Source organism: Podarcis tiliguerta (assembly GCF_965153285.1).
Source record: "Podarcis tiliguerta genome assembly, chromosome: 9".
Taxonomy (NCBI): domain Eukaryota; kingdom Metazoa; phylum Chordata; class Lepidosauria; order Squamata; family Lacertidae; genus Podarcis; species Podarcis tiliguerta.
In genome coordinates this window covers 12,419,946-12,442,486 of record NC_139542.1, presented here as the reverse complement: position 1 = coordinate 12,442,486, position 22,541 = coordinate 12,419,946, and the positions used below count along the sequence as shown (strand labels likewise).

Below are 22,541 nucleotides of genomic sequence, written 5' to 3'. Positions count from 1 at the left end.
AACCAATAAAATATTTAATAATAAAAATAAATATAAAACCTGCTCACCTGTCTAGGTTAGTTATCTGTGGCATATCAAGAAACACCAACTCTCTCCCACCTTATAAAAATACTCCTGCCTGGTTGTCTGATGGCAATTCTGACTTGCCAGTGGTAAACAGTCACGTCACTACTTGCTATAATAACCAACTGAAGTAAGTGCCCTTGGCTGCAATTTTCACTCATACACACACACACACACAGAGAGAGAGAGAGAGAGAGAGAGAGAGAGAGAGAGAGAGAATGAGCACCTAGTAGTTCTATTAAAGTAACTCTGGAACAAAGGGGTGATGGATTGTGGATTTAGGCTGCAATCATAATGTATACTTATACGGAATATTGCTTTGGAACCAGTGGCTCATGCATCCACACATTGCATCTGGGAATGAATGTAACGACAAGAGACACAATCCAGCAAAGGTTACTCATGCCTATGACCACCACCACCACCACCACTTCGAAAGCAATGGGATAAGCATTAGTTGTGACTAACATAAATCTGCAATCAGTTCAATGGGATTTTGCTGGATTGAAAAAGTGGGAACAGGAGCGTCCCACTAACATGGAAGTTAAGTAGTAGTGGTATTGCTAAAACAGGGCTTCAAAGCTCATAGCCCCCTGAATGTTGCTGGGCTACAACTCCCCACTATCCAGACCATTTAACATGCTAGGAGCTGTGCATGATGGGCAGCTCCTACATCTGGAGAGTTCCAACATCTGGAGAGTCACACAGGCTCCCCACCCCGGCACTCAAGTACTCTTCAGTGCTTTGTTTTGTGAGTTTCAGCCATCATGCTAGAGGCCAGGAGTGGGTATTAAGCTAAATAGAACTAAGTGGAACTAAGATTTAGTAGAAGAAACCCAGATGGCTCAAGAAAGCAAGCAGAAAATTCCTGGGAGTATATTTGACACCTCTGTATTGGAAATTCATACAAAGCAATGAGAAATCTAAAATGTTGGGAACAGGCAGCATTTGGAGGATGTAAGGATATAAGAGCACAAAAAAACTTTCTTTGTTGTGGAAAGTGGTAAATACACACATGGACAAACGTGTAAATATTGCTATTCAGAAAGTAAGCATATACTATTCCAATGGCACTGGCGAGGCTCTCCAGCTGGTGAAAGCTAAGTGGTGACTTTGACTAGATCAACATAAAGCCAATGTCAAGATAACAAAACAAAACTCATGTTGACCGATGAGACATCTACAGGTTTTTCAAGCATGGGTCATGGACATGGGTCCACAGTCCACTGAATAATATGACAAAACTCCTATTGATTGAAATGGTTATGGGAATTACTCTAAGGCTGCAGTCCTAAACACACTTAAAAGGTAAACATAAATGTAAAGGGACCCCTGACCGTTAGGTCCAGTTGTGGATGACTCTGGGGTTGCGGCGCTCATCTTGCTTTATTGGCCAAGGGAGCCGGCATACAGCTTCCGGGTCATGTGGCCAGCATGACTAAGCCACTTCTGGCGAACTAGAGCAGTGCACAGAAACGCCATTTACCTTCCCGCAGGAGCGGTACCTATTTATCTACTTGTACTTTGATGTGCTTTCAAACTGCTAGGTTGGCAGGAGCTGGGACCGTGCAACAGGAGCTCACCCCATCGCGGGGATTCGAAATGCCGACCTTCTGATCGGCAAGCCCTAGGCTCTGTGGTTTAGACCACAGCGTTCCCCTAAACACACTTACTAGGGATTAAACATGCATAGGATGGGTTTGATGTAACACAGCACCAAATCCAGCACTGCTTCTCCTAACGAGACTGATAGAAAGACATCCTACATTCCTAGGAAAGCCTGGGTAAATTTAGAGGGGTTCAACCTGTTCTTGAATGTCTTTTCAGGATGAGTTTTATTCTCTGCTGCAGCTTTCCAGGGCTGAAGCACTCCACTCAATACTGGATCTCCCTGAAATTAAGTGGTTTGCTTTTAGAATTAATTTCTAACTGTGGATGTGAGAACACACCAGAACTAGAAGATCACCAATTACTATGTAACAGCAGGCTAAAACCTCAATGCTAAACAGACCCTTAGGAATCCTGAGAGGTTCTTCAAACGGCACGGGCATGATTGTACTTAGAATCAAGCCATCCTACTTTGCAGAGACAATGACTAAGAAATTGTTTCTCTGTGTAAAATTTATCCCAGTCCTGAAATACACAAGAAGAAGAAGAAGAGAACTTCCAGTGGCTTGCCTGCTATATACATGCAATGCAGTAAATACAGCCCAAGCTTCAAGTACATCAAACACACGGTTATTTCAAACAGGGCTATACGTTTTACTGACTTACTAATGGTGTGCCGAAAACAACTTATTAACTGACATATTCTATAATACACTGCATCTGTTTCTTCAGCTATGCATGCAGCAAATGCATGCATAACTAAGAGGAAGGCACAATAGTTAGAAAATATTCTGGTATAAGAGTAGGGAGGTTTCTGGGTCCCTTTCCTTTTGGTGACACTGTAATTAGATTGCAATAACCACTGATGCCGTGCCTCTCACACTCACATTGAGTGCCCTAATCTTCAAAGAAGGCTTACAAGTTTAGAAAAAACAACAACAAAGATTAGGCACCATACAACATTGTAAAATTCTGAGCCATATGAAAAAAGAAAATGGAAATAAATGCTCAAAAAAGCAGAGTGCATTAGAACGGACTAACAAGAAGCTCGGGAGAAATGTAAGGAAGTATCTCATCATGCAACGTGTCTGATAGCATTTCATTAGCTTGCTGCAAGATGTGGGTCAAGAGTTTTAAAAAGTATAGACAAATGCTGGGGTGCTAGGTGATTAGTCAGAGTGCAGCATCCGTGTTCAGAAGCCGTATACCCCTGGCTACCAGACACTAGAGCCGAACTGTAAGATACAGCCATCTTCATCATTATTCTGCTTGTGACATTTCTGCTAAGCACCTGACTGGGGCTGCACGCTGCTTATCTACTTGGACTTGCACTCTGATCGTAAACAGATTAGGCGCACAACCTACTGAAATAAACGGCACTTGCTTCCACATTATGAAGTCATTAGGTCATCTGTCCACCCCACCAAGGCACATATATTATCTCAAATACCCCACCACCGCCTTAATTGTGAACTAACCATTTCATCTATTGCAACCTGACACCACAGTCTTGCACATCTTTACCTGGAAATATATTTCTCTGAAACCACTTAAAGTCAATCCCAATAATCGGATGCCACGCACAGAAAGGTAGAAGGGCCACCAAGTCCCCACTTAAATCAATGTGATTTAGGCTGTCAATCCTAAGCATCTTTTCCAAGGAGTAAGCCCCATTGAACTCCATGGAACTTGCTTCCAAGTAAACAAGTCCACGGTGAGACTGCAAACCGTACAGGTAAACACTTGGGTCAAAGATAGATTTCAGTGGGTCTTAAGCGTAGCTGATTTTCCCTGGCTTGTGTCCATTGGGTTTAGGATTGGGGTGTCATTTTAACCATCACCCACCCATGCCATTTTGTCAGCGGTGCTCAGGGTATATTTATATTGCGGATTTCAGGTATGTGCCCAGGAATAGACTTTCTGAGGTCTGAGCATGTAGCAACTTTTGGAAAATCTCTTTGCAGTGGTTTGAGACAAGTGCAGTCTGTGGTTTCGGTCCAGCTGTCAAATCATTCACCAAATCCCTACAGAGTTCACTGGAGCAGAAGCAAGACAGAGCCCCACTTCCGGATCTCTCAATGAACTTTTATCCTTCATTGGACGTTATCATGTATGATTTGGCTTTCAACTACAAAAGAGCTTTTTTTAGGAAAAGGGAGCTCTGTGAGCAGCGGAGGACCTTCTGGTGAGTAATCATTTCTCCCAAACCGATTTTACACGGAGAAATAGGTTGAATAATAAAGCATTCACTAGCGGGGGAAGATCCACCTTTTAAAATTAAAGCCCATGGCCATCATTTGCTTTTGGTAAGGAAAATATGTCGAAAGCAACTCGGAGGAGTTGTTTACTTGTTGTTTTTAATGTCACCCAGGAGGTCTCCAAGAAGACGCGGGATAGACAGCCCTGGTTAAATCTCAAAAGCGGGAGGGAGAGAGAAAGGAAACCTCAAGCGATCTGTGTAAACAAAAACTGTTTTGACACGGAACTCCTCCACCTTTCGCTCTTGGTCATTTTCTCTGCAGGAGCGCAGTTTTGACTCTCCGGAGCCCACACAGGGGCGGCTTATTGCAGATTCCTGCTTTTAATATATCCGATTTCTCGGGCAACCGGCGCAGGACACCCACCCGGCTGAAAGAGCACCAGCTCACCGCAACCACACAGAGAAGAGAGATGGTAAATTTTCCCACTCCTTGGGAATGTTGTTTTTCACATAAAACGGCCCTTAAAGAGGAGGGAAGCGCCCTTAGCGCGCTGTATACACGTGTCCCCGAACCCACACGCCTGATTTGAACCCGGCGCTGGGTAACGCTAGGTAAGAAGAACTCCCCCGCGAAAGCCAAGCTCGACGCGCGTCCTGTCCGGGCGCCACGACGACGCCTGTGCTGAGGGCGCCTATGGCGCGCTAGCCGGCGACGGGCTAAGCTGCCCAGGTAAGTTCTCCTTCCTCACCTGGCGTCGGCCAAGCCGCCCCCTCGGGGGGCACCGCGTGCCCGAGGCGACCCGGAGCGCGCGACGCCCACCCAACGGCGCTTTGCGCGCGACGCCCCGGGCGAAGGGATTGGCGCGGGGACCTGTCATTCTGCGGGCGCGCGCGAGCGCATGGCACGGCGCTGCCCGGCGTGCCCAATCTCCCTCGCGCGCAAACATCAAACCAAACACCTCACGGCACACACCGCACACATTCCCCACCCGAGCAACCCGGGGCGGGTTCGGCTGTGGGCTGCCTGCTGGCGCGCGCGCCGGGCGCCTCGGCTCACCTGCTGGCAGCGCTCGGAAGCTGCGCACCGTGTTGCCCTCGCGGAGGTGGAGCAGCTGCGGCGCGCCGGGCGCCGACTCCTCGGGCCGACCGCCGCTGTACCGGTCGTAGAGCCGGAGCATGTGTTCCGAGACCTTGTCCTCTGGGGAGACGACGAGCGGGGCGGGCTGGTCACCTGCAGCCAACGCCGCCGCCGCCGCCCGGCTTCTCTTCCGCAGCCCGCCCGTGCGCTCCAGCGCCGGCTCCCCGGGGGTCACGAGCAGGCTCCAGCTGAGGCAAAGGCAAAGCAGCAGCAGCGCGCGGGGAGCGCCCGCCATTGCGCTCGCCTTCCCGAGCCGAAGGGACTCTTTTCCACAAGACTGAGGGGAAGGCGGCGGCGGCGGCGCGCGCGCGAAGGGAGTCGCGCTTCCTCCAAGCGGGGCCCCCCAGCGAGTGAAGGGAGAAGCGGGGCAGCAGGTGGGTGCTTACAAAACACTAGGCGGAAAAGGAGGAGGAGAAGGGGGACGGGTGGGCTTGGCTGGCGAGGCTTCTCTCGCTTTGCGCGCGCGCGCGCTGCCTGAGGTGCTTGTGGCGCGAGAGGCGAGGGTGGTCAAGCAGGCAGGCAAGTCGGCAAGTCCGTCCGTTGCGCGCGCCTCCGCAGCTCCCGCAGGTTCCTTCCCCGCTGCCTCGAGTGGGGCAGGCGAAGCCCTGGGCTGAGTTTTGTCTCCGGCGTGTGTGCAGAAGTCCCAGCGCTGGGTAATCAGCAGCCAATCGCGCCGCCTTTCTCTCCTTTGAGCCAAGCCGGCTGCGCGCGAGAAAGTCGAGGGGTGGCGGAGGAGGAATTACACCACCCAAAAGAAACACACACGCACACACGCCTGTGGCTGCCAAGTCGAGCGCTCCCCTGGATGGTGTCCCTTGCCGCAGGCGGCAGCAGCAGCAGGAGACAAGAATCGGAGGGGTGGGGAGGAAGAGGAGGAGCGGGGGAAGGGGCGGCTTCTCTCTTCTCGACCCACCTGGCTCCTTTCTTACAGGGAGGGGCGGGGGAAGAACCCCCGAGAAAAGAAGGCTGGAAACGTGAAGAGGGATCGTCTTTATAATGGCACGCCTGCAGAGTATTCCACTTGCGCGGCCACTTTCGCCAGCGATCCTTAGGATCACCCGCGCACAGATGAAGGAGAAGCTCCCTGCTTAGCACACACCCGCCACCGCCCCCAGCTCAGGTTTGTGAAAGTGAAGATGCCTCCCAGTTCGGAGCTGGTGGGGATTGTTCCGTCTCTTCTGCACAGATTTTCGCCCTGCAGGCACATTTACACAAGAAAGGACCCCGAGATACGCCTTTGCGTTGGGATGTATCGTGTTTTGGATCGCTGGTGAAGTAGAGAGGAATTGCATGAGAACAACTTTAGAATCAATAGGTGTTTTTTGTTTTTTTTATCAGCACGGTGCTTTCATTTGACTTGCAGGGTTCGTTAGAAATTGGGCAGTTGAGAATAATCCCCTGGAATGATTGCTGCCATCAGCACAAATTGCATATTCCCTCAGGCGTCCATGGTTCGAGTGTTCCAAAATTATCAAGGGTAGCTTAGGATTTGTCGCAGCCTACTTCGCAGGACTGTGGCGAAAAGCACAACAGTACAAATTTTGAACACTAGAACCATGCATGTCTAAGGGAATGTGCAATTTTTGCAGGTGGGGCAGGGAAGTAGGACGGATGGAATGGTTTGCTTTGATGACATATTGTGAACATATAGCGATTTTTATTTTTTAAATTGAGGGTTGCCTGGGATCAGGCTCTCTCGGCCGTTGTGCTATTCCAAAACCAGCACTTCAAGTTTAAAATAAAGAAAACTGGAGTTGCTAAGCAGAACCCCTTACAAAGTGCTGTGTCTCATCCCACTGCTCTTTGTAACCTCGTGGATGGCTGCTGTTTCAGAGCATGTCTACACGGGCACTCCATCAGGTGACTTTTGAAAACAAACATAACCCGTGTCACTCCCCTTGCTCAGTCATGCTTTAATTTCCTCTGCACCAGCAGGAGAAGCTAGAAAAGGTGATTATGATTCACTCAAGACTGCAATCCACGAACCACTTTCTCAAGAATGGCGCTGAAATGAATAATTTGGCAACAGCTGTGTGCAAATGATTTCTGGAAATCCTCTAGCCTATTTGCAGATAAAAGAACTGGGGAGAGTGTTTTGCAAGATTTCTCCAAGGGAAGGAGAAATTCTCCAGTAGTCTTGGGGACGAGGCTTAGCAGTGTCAGTAGCACAGCTTCTTTCTCTCCCAACCCATGAGGTTTTAATTTTGCTGGATTTCTGCTGCTGCAAATGGCAGCAGAAGCAATGGTCACTGGTAGCCTAACTTCACCCTAGCTTGATTACAGAACACCTTGGATAGAAATCACCTCTGATCATGAAACAGAAATAAAGAATCTGAAGAATAGTCTGAGAAAATCCTTCAAAGTCCAGTGGTACCTCGGGTTAAGAACTTAATTCGTTCTGGAAGTCCGTTCTTAGCATGAAACTGTTCTTAACCCAAGGTACCACTTTAGCTAATGGGGCCTCCTACTGCCGCTGCACGATTTCTGTTCTCATCCTGAAGCAAAGTTCTTAACCTGAGGTACTATTTCTGGGTTAGTGGAGTCTGTAACCTGAAACGTCCGTAACCCGAGGTACCACTGTAGCCTACTTTTTCCCCGGAGGAGTAAAATGAAAAAAATATGTATCAGAAATGTTCCGAGAAAAATGCCTTCTGAGAAATTTCAGCTCGCCTCTGGAATTTAGCATGATTACAATGGAGATTGTGGTTTGTGGATTATGGCTTCAGGCTTATAAAGCAGCCTGTATTTCAGCTGGTTTTGATGGGCTTTTAAAGGTGAGGGCAATTAATTTCCTTTGAAATAAATGGAACTAATACTTAAATCCTATGAACACAAATTAATGGAATCAGTGGGATTTACTGTGCTTTTAACTGATGGGAGTGTTGCAGCCGGAGTGTCTTAACTTCAGGGTTGTAAGAACGGAGTGACACGCATTTAGTGATGCAAACTCCCCCCCCCCCACCGCCCCCTTTCTATTTTTTTGAATGCCATTATGTTTAAACACAGTTTGCATTATCGCAGTCTGGTTCTGGGTCTCCCTGAAACAGAATCATTCACAGGCCTCATTTACCCCCCCCCCCCAGCTTTGCCAGTTCCCTTCCACAGCCAGCCAGAAGAAAAACACGTCCCACTCTCACCGCCCCCATAACAGGCCACTGGAATCAACTCATTGAACATGCAGAAATGTCCTCTTTCGGCTAATGCTCCAGCTAGCATTCCTCAATAGAAAAGGAGTCCCAGTCAGCTGGAAGTCTTAATTCACACATCTGGAAGTGAACAAAACACAATCAATTAATGAAACCAGAGATTAAACGGAGAGGGGGTGGGAAGGGGAGGGGAGAGAGCAAACTTTTCCTAGATTTTATTGAAGTGCCTGTTTGACCCCGAATGACTAAGTAAGGGAAAGAAATGTGAAAAAGCTACATTGCAACTTTCTTCCCCCAAATGCCATTTGCTTCAGTGTTTTGAGTCTTGCTTGATTATTATCTGTGGGTGATTTTTATATATTAAGTGGGCACCTTAAACATATTACATGTATCAATGAAGCATTGTTTATTGATAAATACATTGATCCATTAAGCTTCAAAGGATTCTTGGTCTCTGGCTCTTAGCATGCGAGTGTGGCGGCTGAGGAGCAGCTTTCCATTTCAGCCACTCATGAAGACCAGCAAACAAGCAGGTGAGAGCGGAGGAATGCTCCATCTCCTTTCTGGTTTGATATTTGAGATATTTCATCTCCCATCTCCCATTCAAAACCACATTCAAAACTCTTTATAAGGTGCCTCTTAATTTCTCTCCTCTTTTGCTCTTCTTATAATATCTGGCTCACGGGAACAATCCACACGTACGTCATTGTTTTCTGTTTTTGATTATATTTTATTTTATGGGGTATTGCGCCTTTCATTATGTGAACTGCTCTGATAGTTCTTCATGGAAGGAATAAGCAAATGGAACGTTCAGGGGAAAACACCCTGAGAGCAAGGGAGAATGAAGGCGAAGGACCACTTGGCTGAACTTCTCCTCCGCATGAAGAGCTCACTGCCCATAAAAAGCAGAGAGAAGGCTAGGCTAGAACTCTTATCAGTGTACTGGAAGAAGCCAAGATCACCAGTGTTGAAGCAATGATTCTTCAACATCCACTTTGTTGGACTGGTCATGTTGTGCCTGATCATCATCTTCCAAAGCAACTGCTCTATTCTGAACTTAAAAATGGAAAGCGTAATGCTGGTGGTCAACAAAAGAGTTTTAAAGACTGTCTCAAGGCAAATCTAAAAAAATGTAGTATAAACACTGACAACTGGGAAACACTGGCCTGAGAGTGCTCCAGTTGGAGAACAGCCTTTACCAAAAGTGTCATGAGCTTTGAAGACACTCGAACTCAGGACGCAAGGGAGAAACGTGCTAAAAGGAAGGCATGCTTGGCAAATCCACACCATGATCAACTCCCGCCCAGGAACCAACGTTCCCACTGTGGAAGGACGTGTGGATCCAGAATTGGCCTCCACAGTCACTTAGGGACTCATTGTTAAAACCGTGTTTATAGAAGACAATCTTACTCAGCTACGAGTGATCGCCAAAGAAGAAAGAAGAAGAACTCTTATCCCTCAGATGCTGGCTTTCCACAGGAATGGAGCGCTGGAGCAGCAAATACTTGATTCTCCACCTCCATAGCACAAGGAGGACCTGCCATACATACTTTTATTTGCTTCCATGGGTCCTTCTGGGAAGCTGGGATGGTAATTTAGCTTCATTGTAGTTCTGTGAAGCAGCTGAATTCTCTGTTGGACTGCCACTTCCCCTCCATCCTAGGCTCACCTCCCTTTGGTTAATGGGGTACCTTAAGAGAATTATGAGCCCCTTCAGAAAACACTTCGACAGGTGTCTTATACGAAACTGGGGTGATCTACCAACTTGGAATTGATTTGCCTTTTAAAAGGCTGATGTGGCTTATGATGGGAGTGAGACTTTGTCAAATTGCACTTTGCTTCCTTAGTATTCTCATAACTTATCTGCAGCCATCTCTGATTTACCATCTCGTGGTTTGATTGCAATAACAATGCCACTAATAAGCTGCTGGTCTTTCACTGTGTCTGCAGAACTGAAGCATTTTTAAGAATTTCAACATGAGGTCCAAATACAACTTCAGCGCAGATCGTTTCTCTCTACGCAAGACGTTTCCTAATCTGTAATTATCATCAGCTAATGATTTAAACCGCCTATGCATTTACTGTCTAATGAAGAAAGCCGCTTCATTGCGCCATGGAATAAGTTTAGTAATGCCAGCATTACACTTTCAGTGGATCCTTTAGGTGTCAGCTCTTGAGAGGAAAGCAAAGCTTTGCTCAAGTGCTACATTTTCGCTAGACTGAGGTGTTTTTGTTTGTAGACACTTTGCATGAGCATTGGTGGAGGGAACAGAGCCTTGGCTCTGGGAGGTGTTGAAATTACAGGAGTTCAGCCATTTGCATTCTTGAAAAATTAACTCCAAAACTGCCAAGTGTCTCTTTATTTCTGCTCTCTGCTTAACCCTTATGTTTTCTTTACATCGTGGGAAAGGTCTGCGTAACAGCTGGCCTTTTGTGTTTTAAAATACGGGGAGACACCACTGCTTCTTTGTTCCACAGTCTTAGGTGTGCAAGTAGATGCCTCTAGCACCTAGCAGAAACCTAGTTAGTTGAGCAATCTCCATCTTGGAACTGAGTGTAAAAGCTTTGCTGACCTGAGGGCTACAATATCCAACCTAATATTTGTTAACACCACCCACCAACCACCAGTGCCTTGTGCCTGATTAAAGTTTCTGAAAACTTTACAACAGTGTTGTGACACAATTTGGTTGGTCTTAATACAAGTATTGCACAACTGTGAATTTTGGAGTTCTTTTTTCCCCTACGGACCAATATGGCTACCTTTTATTTTTTTATTTTTAGTTAAAGTTTGTCTTGATTAGGATTGAATAGCATGGATCTTAGATATCTGCAGTGCTTTTTTTCCTAAAAAAAAATGTTTTGAGGTACTATCATTCTGACTCAAGAAAATCACCATTTTATAGTTCAAATTGGGGAAAATACAGTGGTACCTCGGTTTAAGAACAGTCTTGTTTAAGAATGATTCGGTTTACAAACTCCGCAAAACCGGAAATGGTGTCCCAGTTTGAGAACTTTACCTCAGTCTAAGAATGGAATCTGAATGGTGGAAGGGCACTGGTGGCAGGAGGCCTCATTAGGGAAAGCGCACCTCAGTTTAAGAACAGTTTCAGTTTAAGAACAGACTTTAAGTTCGTAAACCAAGGTACCACTGTACAGTAAATGGACAAAAGTACAAAGATTCACAAAATGTTTAGGGGTATGCATATCCCTGGGTCCCCCCCAGAAAAAAGGCACTGGATATCTGTAAGATATATTAGATAGTGTCGCAGGAACCCCCCCGCAATCATCCAGTTTGTACAAACCCGACACACACACACACTCTCACACATGACATACGCGACACTTCTGTTATAAATTCATAGAAAATCAACCATACATTGGATCTGCACCATTCCATACATCGGATCTGCACCGGTCCACTTTTATTTTGCTCCGTGAAGAAAGGACTATCAAAGGGGATAGGTTTGATACAGGACGGCCACAACCCCTTGAACATACCAGCACGTACACAGGAGCTCTGCCCAGTTGTTATGCCAACCCTGATGGTCCTAGACAGAAGACCATCAAGGTCACAAAGAACTTGCGTATGGGAGTGGATTCAGCACAGACTAGAACAAAGGACAATGATCAGCTCTTCCCTCTGGGGGCAGGATACTGCAAACTCCCCTTTGTCACCTGAAAGTACTCATGAGGAGGGGGAAAGGAGGGAACCGGCCAGGTGGCAGGACACTCAGGTTACCACCACAACTCCTCCCTCAACCCCTCCTTTTTGTGATGTATCAATGATGTAGTTGTGATGTAGTTTTAGGGGTGTAGTTTGGGGGATTAATAACTAATAAAAGTTGGGGTCTTCTTTTGTTCTGGGCTTCCATCTTACTTCATCTTGCAGTGGGTGGGAATCCTGTCGAGACAGTCTTCAATAAAGACCAAGCCTACAGTCTGCTGTTTTGCTCCAATTGTCCTGGTTCGTGTCTTTACTTTTTGTCCAAGGGAGCCCTCAGATTTCTCCGTTAACAATAGCACATATCTATATCTTGTGGGGTATTTGCAATCCCTCTGAGAGCTATCCAAGCATTATCCTCCAAGCTCCATCAACAGTCATAAGGATGGGCTATGCTAATAATTACATTTGGATACTGCAGTTCTTCAACACTATTCCTTAGTCTTGTCACAACTTGCTACTGCTGCGTATTCATTTAGGTACTGAAACTACCCACGGTCTTAGGAAGCAAAACAACAAAGCGTGATGCCCAGTAAACATAAATGAAAGCCAAGCATTGTCCCTATGCTTGCTTAGCCCCAGTAGCAAAAGCCAGTGCAGGCAAGGTGGTCTTCTAGCACTTTTGGAATATGCCCAGGTCCCACTTTTGGCAGGTCTTCAGGAAATGGGAGTTTTGGGACAGGCATGAACAATAATGGGGGTAGAAAATATTAATAAATTGTAGCATATGAAAAGCATTTTAATAAAATCTAACGCCAATTAAAAATAATGTGTGTCTCGGATCATGCCCAAAGTAAAGTTCCCAAATTAGAATCACATGGAACAACCAAATGCCCACATTTAATAAACGTCATAAATACACAAGAATTAAAACAAAATGGTTGACAACCTTAAATATAACCAAGCATTGCTAAAAGTGGAGGCAGGGCCAAGTTATCAGCGATAGGAGTTAGCTCCTCTGACTCTCCACCTCATTCAGTTGTTCATCCTTCCCTCACCTGTTGCTAAAGGATCTTTCTGCACCTGGATGGAGCAGGACAGGGAGCAAGCAGGAATGTCCCCCTTCCCAACCCCTAAAGGCAAAGGGGCAGGGACCCTGTCCTCCCTCTCAGGTTGCTCTCAGGCTGGAGAGCCAGTGTGGTGTAGTTGTTAAGAGCGGTAGTCTCGTAATCTGGGAAACCGGGTTCGCGTCTCCGCTCCTCCACATGCAGCTGCTGGGTGACCTTGGGCCAGTCACACTTCTTTGAAGTCTCTCAGCCCCACTCACCTCACAGAGTGTTTGTTGTGGGGGAGGAAGGGAAAGGAGAATGTTAGCTGCTTTGAGACTCCTTAAAGGGAGTGAAAGGCGGGATATCAAATCCAAACTCCTCCTCCTCCTCTTCTTCTTCTTCTTCTTCTTCTTCTTCTTCTTCTTCTTCTTCTTCTCTCTCCTTGCGGTGTCCCATATGACCTCCTCTTCTTCTTCATTAGACAGCAATGGCCACCCCAGCCCACAGCCATTTGAAGAAGAGAAAGAAGAGTTTGGATTTGATATCCCGCTTTATCACTACCCTAAGGAATCTCAAAGTGGCTAACAATCTCCTTTCCCTTCCTCCCTCACAACAAACACTCTGTGAGGTGAGGCTGAGAGACTTCAGAGAAGTGTGACTAGCCCAAGGTCAACCAGCAGCTGCATGTGGAGGAGCGGGGAAGCGAACCCGGTTCACCAGATTACGAGTCCACCGCTCTTAACCACTACACCACACTGGGATCACAGGGCTCACCTTTGCCCATAGGAACCTATTGAATGGCTTCTTGGGCCTTTCTCTGCTATGATGGGTGGGGACAAAGTGCAGGGGATCATAAATGTGGTGCTCGATCCCCGGAAGAATCTTCTTCACCTGCCCTCAGGCGAGCTGTGGATAGCGTAATCTTAGGCACGCCTACTCAGAAGTAAGAGCCGTTGAATTCAGTGGGCCTATATTAAATGGATATAGGACAGTTTAGGCATTTGGAGTTAAACAGGCATCCGCCTTGCTTTTTTTGCTTCGTTGTTAATTTTACTGTCTTAACTGCACACTCATTTGAATGCAGGTGTGCAGAAAAGCACTAGCAATAATAATGCAAAACGAAATAAAACATCCTCGGCCCGTTTCTCACTCAGCATGCTGCTTAAAAACACTCATGCAAATAAGCCCACCACAGCAAATTCATTGCCCATACATAAAAGTAGCCTTTTGTGACTTAAAAGAGATGCTTTTGGGGAAGAGAACCGGTCCTTTAAAAGCTTCCCTGACTGGCTAGCTGCAGACAGTCCTTACTTGCTACAGGTGTCCTGGCAAGGAGAGATGTATAAACCTGCTTTAAAGGGTCACCAGGTTGTTGTTTTTAAAACGCACTGCCAGCACCCCCAATTTTACCCTAGCTCATGGCTTATTGAGATCCCGCAGAAGTTAACTCATCCCAAATGGGACTTATATCCAACCTGCTTTTTAGCTTAATAGCTATTTGGATCACGGTACTGCATATTTCCGTGATATCAAAAGACATATGCTACAGGTTTGGGCATTCTTTGGCTCGTAGCTGAGCAGGAATGAAGAAGTCGCAGGCTTAAGATGGCCCCAAAACAGGAATAGTGTTTTTCTTGTAAAAGTGTGTGTACTAATCTGACTGGCTCTAGCCTGTTCTGCACCTGTGTTTCTGTTTTCTTTATGAGGAGAACATTTGCCTAGCCTACAGGGTCTGTCCCTGCCGGCCGAGAGAGACAACACGTGTTTAATTCGTTCCAGTTTGCTTTCTTTTCTCTGTTTGAACTTTAGGAGTTTCGTGGAAGGTTTTGCAGCTGGAATATATCATCGTCCTAGAGAACCATCTTCCAAGTAGCCCATATTAACACCACCAACACCAACGAATAAAAAGCAAAAACATTTCCACAGTGTATATGACCTTACCAAATGCTGTTGCAATTCAGAATCATGAGCATTATGAGCACACAGGGGCATCTATTACCCAGCAGGCAATCTAACAGAGTACACATTATTTATAAATATTTTTTTTTTTTGGAATCTCCAGCATTTTTGAGTCCACGACCTCAATATCAACTTTTCATTTTATTGGTTTCACTTCGATGTAATGTTAAGTTTAAGCTGGCCTGGGAGTTCATGTTTGCAGCAAATGTCAAAACTTCATGCTGGCGTTTCCATCAAAAATTGTAATGCTCAGATACCAGTAATGAGAGATTTCAGTCCTGAGGACGTTCTGTGGAACAACTTCAAATCATTGTATTAAATAAAATAAAAGCTTCAGAGCAAGCCTCTGGGTGCAGCTGCAATTGTGACCCTCCAGAAATCCTCAGAATGGCATTTTGGGTGCATGTTTACAATTTTGCTGTTGCTATCTCCAGTGGTTGCGAGTTGTGAGTGTGCCGTACACACACACACACAGATATTGGATGTTGGATTTATCTGATTGGATTCTGCGTTAAGTTGTTCTCCACTGTGACACACCTACTGCTGCTATCATCTGCACTGCTTTGACCTTTTGATATTGCTTTATTGTTTGTTTGTTTTTTAAAAAACCCTCATTTCTTTTTTCTGCGCACTCCAGATAGCTCTCCCCCCCACCCTGCACCCTTTAGATCACTGTTCCATACATTTCATGAAGTGGGTTCTGAGCCACAAAGGCTAAAAAAATTGTTAAGTCTTGAACGAGCTATAAAGGATTCCTTAATTTTTTCCAGCAGCAGCTGATCAATATGGTGATCCCTCTGATTTAGTTTCTTAATCAGTATGCATCTTTCTGTTCCATATTATGAATGGTACAAGTTGGATTCGCACTTTCTGAAAGAGAAGAAACTTGGGTCTCGGGTTGGTAGTGGAAGTGCAAAAAAGCAGCCTTTATTAGGAGTGCAGACATGGCGCTATGTGTGTGTTTGTGTAGGGGAAGGGATGAAATTGTGAAGGCTTCCACTAATGATATGAAGGCATTTGGGGCACATTAACGTACCAGATAGGGACGCGGGTGGCGCTGTGGGTTAAACCACAGAGCCTAGGACTTGCTGATCAGAAGGTTGGTGGTTCGAATCCCCACGATTGGGTGAGCTCCCATTGCTCGGTCCCTGCTCCCGCCAACCTAGCAGTTCGAAAGCACGTCAAAGTGCAAGTAGATAAATAGTTACCACTCTGGCAGGAAGGTAAATGGTGTTTCCATGTGCTGCTCTGGTTCACCAGAAGCGGCTTAGTCATGCTGGCCACATGACCCGGAAGCTGTATGCTGGCTCCCTCAGCCAATAAAGCGAGATGAGTGCCGCAACCCCAGAGTCGGCCACGACTGGACTTAACGGTCAGGGGTCCCTTTACCTGAGATTTGTGGGTTGGATTATGTTGAAAACACACCTGTTTAGTAAATACAAACTAGAAGGAAGCAGAGTATTTAATAATTCACTCTCTCTCTCTCTTTGTGTGCCTCCCTGTCAAATTCAATGAGCTGATCACCATTACATTTAATAAAGCAAATGAACAGTAGCTGAGGATTTCATTAGATACACCTTTCACTGAAATGCTGGCCACTGGTTATTTCTTATAATTTAATTGATTTGATAGGGAGGCAATGTGCTTGTGACGCCATGTCTGTACTCTATTTTGAGATGCACTTGCAAAGGATTTTCAAGAAGAATGAGGAAGCACCACATCAGATTCAATCTCCTTATCATAGTCACTGAAGTTAATCTATTACCGTAATGATAAAGATAACCCAGTTATGTATCCGGAAAAGGTGCGTTTATCAGGAAAAGCAAAGTGCCAAGGACATGTCATAACAGGTGGTGTTATAGCGTATAATTTCTTAATGGCTTATCTCTGTCAAGATAGGGGATAAATTTTAGAAGAGGAGCTTATGCTAGCAATTGGCGTTTAATTATTTATTCATTTTATTACATTACATTTTAATTGTTATTTATTTCATTCTGGCAGAAGGCATGCAACAGTTATATAAAATATGAGAATTAAAATTAAACAACACTAAAGAACGATTCTGAATAAAGTTGTGTTAAAGTATATATATCATAATTATTACAGATACGAAATGATGTATAATAATGGGTATGCTAAGATTGCTGACCATTATTAAAAGTATTTTGTTTCAATAACAATTTTAATTGACAGGGAGTAAGGGAGAAAAGAGAAAATAAAAAAATATATAATTCATGCATGCCAAACAGTGCTGTAAACTGTTCTGCCATATGCCTCATTATTTGTATAATCCATAAAATCACACCAAACTGTATTAAAATTGTTGTGTTTCTTTTGGCCCCTTGCTGCTTTGAATTTTTGTGTCACTTTTTCCAATAATGCTGTTTGCCAAATTGCATTATCCCACTGAACCATACTCAATAATTGTAATGATTTCCATGTCCTGGCAATGGTCGTTCTTGCAGCGGTTAATAGATGTGTTCTGAGCGCTTCATTTCTAATTTGCAACGTAATCTTGACTATACAAAAGATGTAGATTTTAAAAATTTGTATATACTTTCTCCATCACCCTGCTGGTGAGCTCCCAGAGGTACCTGATGGGCTGCTGCCAGGAATAGGATGCTAGATTGGGCAGGTCCTTGGTCTGTTTCAACATGGCAGTTTTATGTGTCAGATCCTGGGTGCCCTGATCCAGAGCCCAGCATTTCAGGCTGCCACATTGACTTGAATGGAAGGGGGAGAGAGGCACATGCAGAACTGTTTGCTCTGTTGACCTGGATGGGGATTCTTCTCCACAGGCGGGCATCTATGTGTTTTAGGGGCCACCAGCAAACCATGGATGATCACTGCAGATGGTGACAGCAGCCACGAAATTAAAAGATGCCTGCTTCTTGGGAGAAAAGCAATGACAAACCTAGACAGCATCTTAAAAAGCAGAGACATCACCTTGCCAACAAAGGTCCGTATAGTTAAAGCTATGGTTTTCCCAGTAGTGATGTATGGAAGTGAGAGCTGGACCATAAAGAAGGCTGATCGCCGAAGAATTGATGCTTTTGAATTATGGTGCCAGAGGAGACTCTTGAGAGTCTTGTGGACTGCAAGAAGATCAGACCTCTGCATTCTGAAGGAAATCAATCCTGAGTGCTCACTGGAAGGACAGATCCTAAAGCTGAGACTCCAGTACTTTGGCCACCTCATGAGAAGAGAAGACTCCCTGGAAAATACCCTGATGTTGGGAAAGATTGAGGGCACAAGGAGAAGGGGACGACAGAGGACAAGATGGTTGGATAGTATTCTCGAAGCTACCAGCATGAGTTTCACCAAACTGCGGGAGGCCGTGGAAGACAGGAGTGCCTGGCGTGCTCTGGTCCATGGGGTCATGAAGAGTCGGACTAAACAACAACAAGCAAACCATGGATTAAGGCGTTTACCAAGGCATTTGACAGGTTGTGGGGGCAGCGTTGCTTTGGTAGATGCTATAAGGTAAAGATAAAGGGACCCCTGACCATTAGGTCGGGTCGCGGACGACTCTGTCGCTTTATTGGCTGATGGAGCCGGCGTACAGGTTCCGGGTCATGTGGCCAGCATGACTAAGTTGCTTCTGGCGAACCAGAGCAGCGCACGGAAACGCTGTTTACCTTCCCGCCGGAGTGGTACCTATTTATCTACTTGCACTTTGATGTGCTTCGAACTGCTAGGTTGGCAGGAGCAGCGACCGAGCAACGGGAGCTTACCCTGTGGCGGGGATTCAAACCGCTGACCTTCTGATCGGCAAGTCCTAGGCTCTGTGGTTTAACCCACAGCGCCACCCGCGTCCCTAGATGCTATAAGACAACTGTCCAGACGTAATTGCATTTCTCACTTTGCAATTCAAAGCTGGGCATCAAACCACCCTCTGCTAAGAAGTGGTTTGGTTTTCAATACACACAAGAGATGTTGCTTCTCAGTCATCTGTGCTTTTATGAACATGGTTTTTAGTAAGTTTGCACTGTAATTTAAATCCTTCTTCTCTAACCCTACAGGCACAGACGTGGTGTTCTAATCTTGCTGTAATTTAACCAAGATCAAAAGCTTTGATTTATAGGGTAGAAGTAAGAAAACACCGAATACACCTTGAAGAAACCATTTCCACATCCTTGGAAGTTTTAATTTTATTTATCTCTTGATTTCTTTGGGTTGGGTTTTTTTGTTTTTGTCTTTCCAGTTTGGAGAATATTGCCTACTTTCCACCTCAGGTTTTTATTACTTTAAGGGGGAATTAGGTGAGTGAGAGCACCGGAGTGAGACAATAGGTTCAAAGGAATGGAAGAATGTGGTGCTCTTCCACCCATCCCCCAAAACCTGCCACTAACCAGTTCTCAGCGTACTCAGGATTTCACTGAAGATAAGAGTGTTGGTTTTTCTTTATTTTAAGGTGGTCAATGGTGCTACTCAGGAACCAGGTCAGTTTCAGAGGTGTATGTTTGCAGTTTGACCTACTTAGCCGCACACCTGCGGTCTCTTGATTTGACTAATTAAAAGGGGAGTTTGCTTTCTGCACCGAATACAGGAAGGGATGCGATAGGATAATTGATTATCTGAAAACTGTATTTATGTTGATCAAATGTTTTGTATGCTGCTGGTGAGGAGGAGTGATGGCTTGCAGCGTTTGTTATGTTTTTGAAATAAAACGAAGCAAAGATATTGCAGACAGCCTTTTATTTCTACGCCCCGGTCACTGCGCACACTCTGTGTTGGCGCAAAAGTCCAACGAAGAGAGCTACAGAAATGCACCAATGCCTTCATTTTCCAAACAATAGTGAATATGCTTTAGCAAAGAAACTGCAAATAAAAACAGGTCCTATCTGAAGAGTTTTGATGACCATTGGTATTCTAAACACTTCCATCTGTCAGAGATATTATTGCAAGCGAAGAGGCTGGTAAAATATGGGCTGGCTAGGTGGTTGACAGACCGGACCCAGAGGGCTCACTAATGTTTTCTTGTTATCCTGGGGGAAAGTCACAAGTGGGGTGCCACAGGGTCCTGTCGCGGGCCTGTTGCTGTTCAACATCTTCATAAATGAATTGGATGAAGGTGTTGAGGGGATGCTCATCAAATTTGCAGATGACACCAAACTGAGAGGGGTAGTCAATGCAGCTAAAGGCAGAACTGAGGTTCAAGAGGACCTTAACAGATTGGAGAATTGGGCCCAAACTAACAAAATGCATTTCAACAGGGACAAACATAAGGTTCTGCACTTAGGTGGGAATAACCAGCTGCACAAATGTAAGATGAGGGACAATTGGCTTGCCAGTAGTACATGTGAAAAAGATCTAGGTGTCTTAGAAGACCACAAGCTTAATATGAGTCAACAGTGTGATGCAGAGGCAAAAAAAAGCTAATGCTATTCTAGGCTGATCAACAGAAGTACAGTGTCCAGATCAAGGGAAGTAATAGTATTACTCTATTCTGCCTTGGTCAGACCACACCAGAAGTATTGTGTGCAGTTCTGGGTGCCACAATTTAAGAAGGATATTGACAAGCTGGAACGTGTGCAGAGGAACGCAACCAAGATGATCAAGGGTCTGGAAACCAAGTCTTATGAGGAACGGTTGAGGGAGCTGGGTATGTTTAGCCTGGGAAAGAGGAGATAGGATAACCATCTTAAAATAGCTAAAGGGCTATCACATGGAAGGTGGAACAAGCTTGTTTTCTCCTGCTCCAGAGGGTAGGACCCAAACCAACTAATCATCAGGATTCCAACTAAACATCAGGAAGATTTTTCTGGCAGCAAGAGCTGTTTGACAGTGGAGCAGACTCCCTTGCAATGTGGTGGACTCTCCTTCCTTGGAGGTTTTAAGTGGAGGTTAGATGGCCATCTGCCATGTATGATCTATTTGAGATTCCTGCACTGCAGGGGGGTTGGACTAGATGACCTTTGAGGTCCCTTCCAACTCTAAAATGTTGTACTATTTTATTGTTGTTAGCCGCCTTGAGCCCGGCTTCGGCTGGGGAGGGCGGGATATAAATAAAATTTTTATATATTATTATTATTATTATTATTATTATTATTATTATTATTATTATTATAATTCTATGATTCTATATGACTGCAAGCAGAAATGTTACCTTTCAGAATAGTCATGTAGGAAAGAGGAGTGATCCTCTGAAACAAAAAAGGCATTTCAGCATTGTTCTTTGGAGTACTCAGCAAGGAGTACTCAGCCCCTTGAAACTGCAAGGTGGAATCCATTTATAGAAGTATAATATAAATGTCCATTACTACCTGGAGGAATATTTTCTGCCCCGTGGTTCAAGTACGTTGTGTCCAGATGGCAGTTTCCTAGCACACAACCACAAGTGCATGGAACATCCCCCCAGAATTTTCTCGAAATTACTGCAAGGAGCAATGCAGGCAGTCCACAGTCTAGGCTAGCCAGTCTGATGGCAAGGAACTAATGTGGGCTGAAGACTGAAGAACCCTGCAGGTCAGGATTTTGTTGAGCTCGTCCACTCTTTGGTTAGATCTGATTCGAGCCTGCCAAAATGATGTCCCCATGTGGCAAGTCACTGCAGATGGTGACAACAGTCACAAAATTAAAAGACGCCTGCTTCTTGGGAGAAAAGCAATGACAAACCTAGACAGCATCTTAAAAAGCAGAGACATCACCTTGCCAACAAAGGTCTGTATAGTTAAAGCTATGGTTTTCCCAGTAGTGATGTATGGAAGTGAGAGCTGGACTATAGAGAAGGCTGATCGCCGAATAATGGATGCTTTTGAATTATGGTGCTGGAGGAGACTCTTGAGAGTCCCGTGGACTGCAAGAAGATCAAACCTATCCATTCTGAAGGAAATCAGCCCTGAGTGCTCACTGGAAGGACAGATCCTGAAGCTGAGGCTCCAATACTTTGGCCACCTCATGAGAAGAGAAGACTCCCTGGAAAAGACCCTGATGCTGGGAAAGATTGAGGGCACAAGAAGAAGGGGACGACAGAGGACGAGATGGTTAGACAGTGTTCTCGAAGCTACTAACATGAGTTTGACCAAACTGTGGGAGGCAGTGGAAGACAGGAGTGCCTGGCGTGCTCTGGTCCATGGGGTCATGAAGAGTCGGACATGCCTAAACGACGAAACATGTGGCAGGCATTAGTTTTTAAAGCCTTGCTGTGACACTGCTGTGGAGAGGCTGTAAGCATTTGGGCTGATGCATGAGTTGCCGCAACCAATGAAGCTATTCTCACGGCAGGTAGATGAATGAGAATCCCCACCCTTAAGCCCCAGGAGGCAGAGGGGGAAACAGGAGTTTTCAAAATTAGCACTGTGCAGATGAATGCTTTCCTACTGACTAGCAGCTCCCCCTGATGCCAGCCTCCTGGCCACTGCTAGCCAGTAAGCAACCACACACTTAGATGATGCCCCTTCCATTGTTAGATGATACACCTCCATTGTTGCTGCACTCTCTTCCTGATGCATCCTTACCTGGATTTTGGAATGCATGGGGTATTCTGATATACGTCAGTGGAGTGGACCTGATGACTTCCTGTTCCTCCAGTTTCTATGATTTTGCAGGGAGTTTGTGTTACAAGAATAGTAGAGTGTACCCACAACATTTCCTGTAGCGATATATATACTATTGAAAACCACAGTTGGTTTGGGGTCCTCAGGACCGCATGGTTTAAAAAAAGAAGAATGTGTGTGAACAGCTCTCTCACATTACAGTTTGTCTCTCTGTTGTG

General features: G+C 45.4%; 1 protein-coding gene and 2 long non-coding RNA genes across 3 annotated transcripts in view; 2 read left to right on the top strand and 1 right to left on the bottom strand.

Moving 5' to 3' along the window:
- The window catches only part of BMP3 (bone morphogenetic protein 3), a 37,001-nt gene extending 31,177 nt beyond the window's left edge, over positions 1–5,824 (bottom strand). The window contains exon 1 of the mRNA XM_083398493.1: positions 4,929–5,824. Within this exon, the coding sequence (XP_083254619.1) occupies positions 4,929–5,244 (316 nt within the window). The 5' untranslated portion in view covers positions 5,245–5,824. The remainder of the gene's footprint in view (positions 1–4,928) is intronic.
- LOC310657775 overlaps positions 1–12,733 on the top strand; it is a 144,477-nt gene extending 131,744 nt beyond the window's left edge. Inside the window, exon 2 of the long non-coding RNA XR_014501924.1 lies at positions 7,552–12,733. This is a non-coding gene — a long non-coding RNA (uncharacterized lncRNA). The remainder of the gene's footprint in view (positions 1–7,551) is intronic.
- Positions 5,252–7,037, top strand: LOC310657758. Its single transcript, XR_014501903.1, has 2 exons — positions 5,252–5,383; positions 5,941–7,037. It is a non-coding gene; the product is annotated as an uncharacterized lncRNA (long non-coding RNA).
- Positions 12,734–22,541: the final 9,808 nt, after the last annotated feature.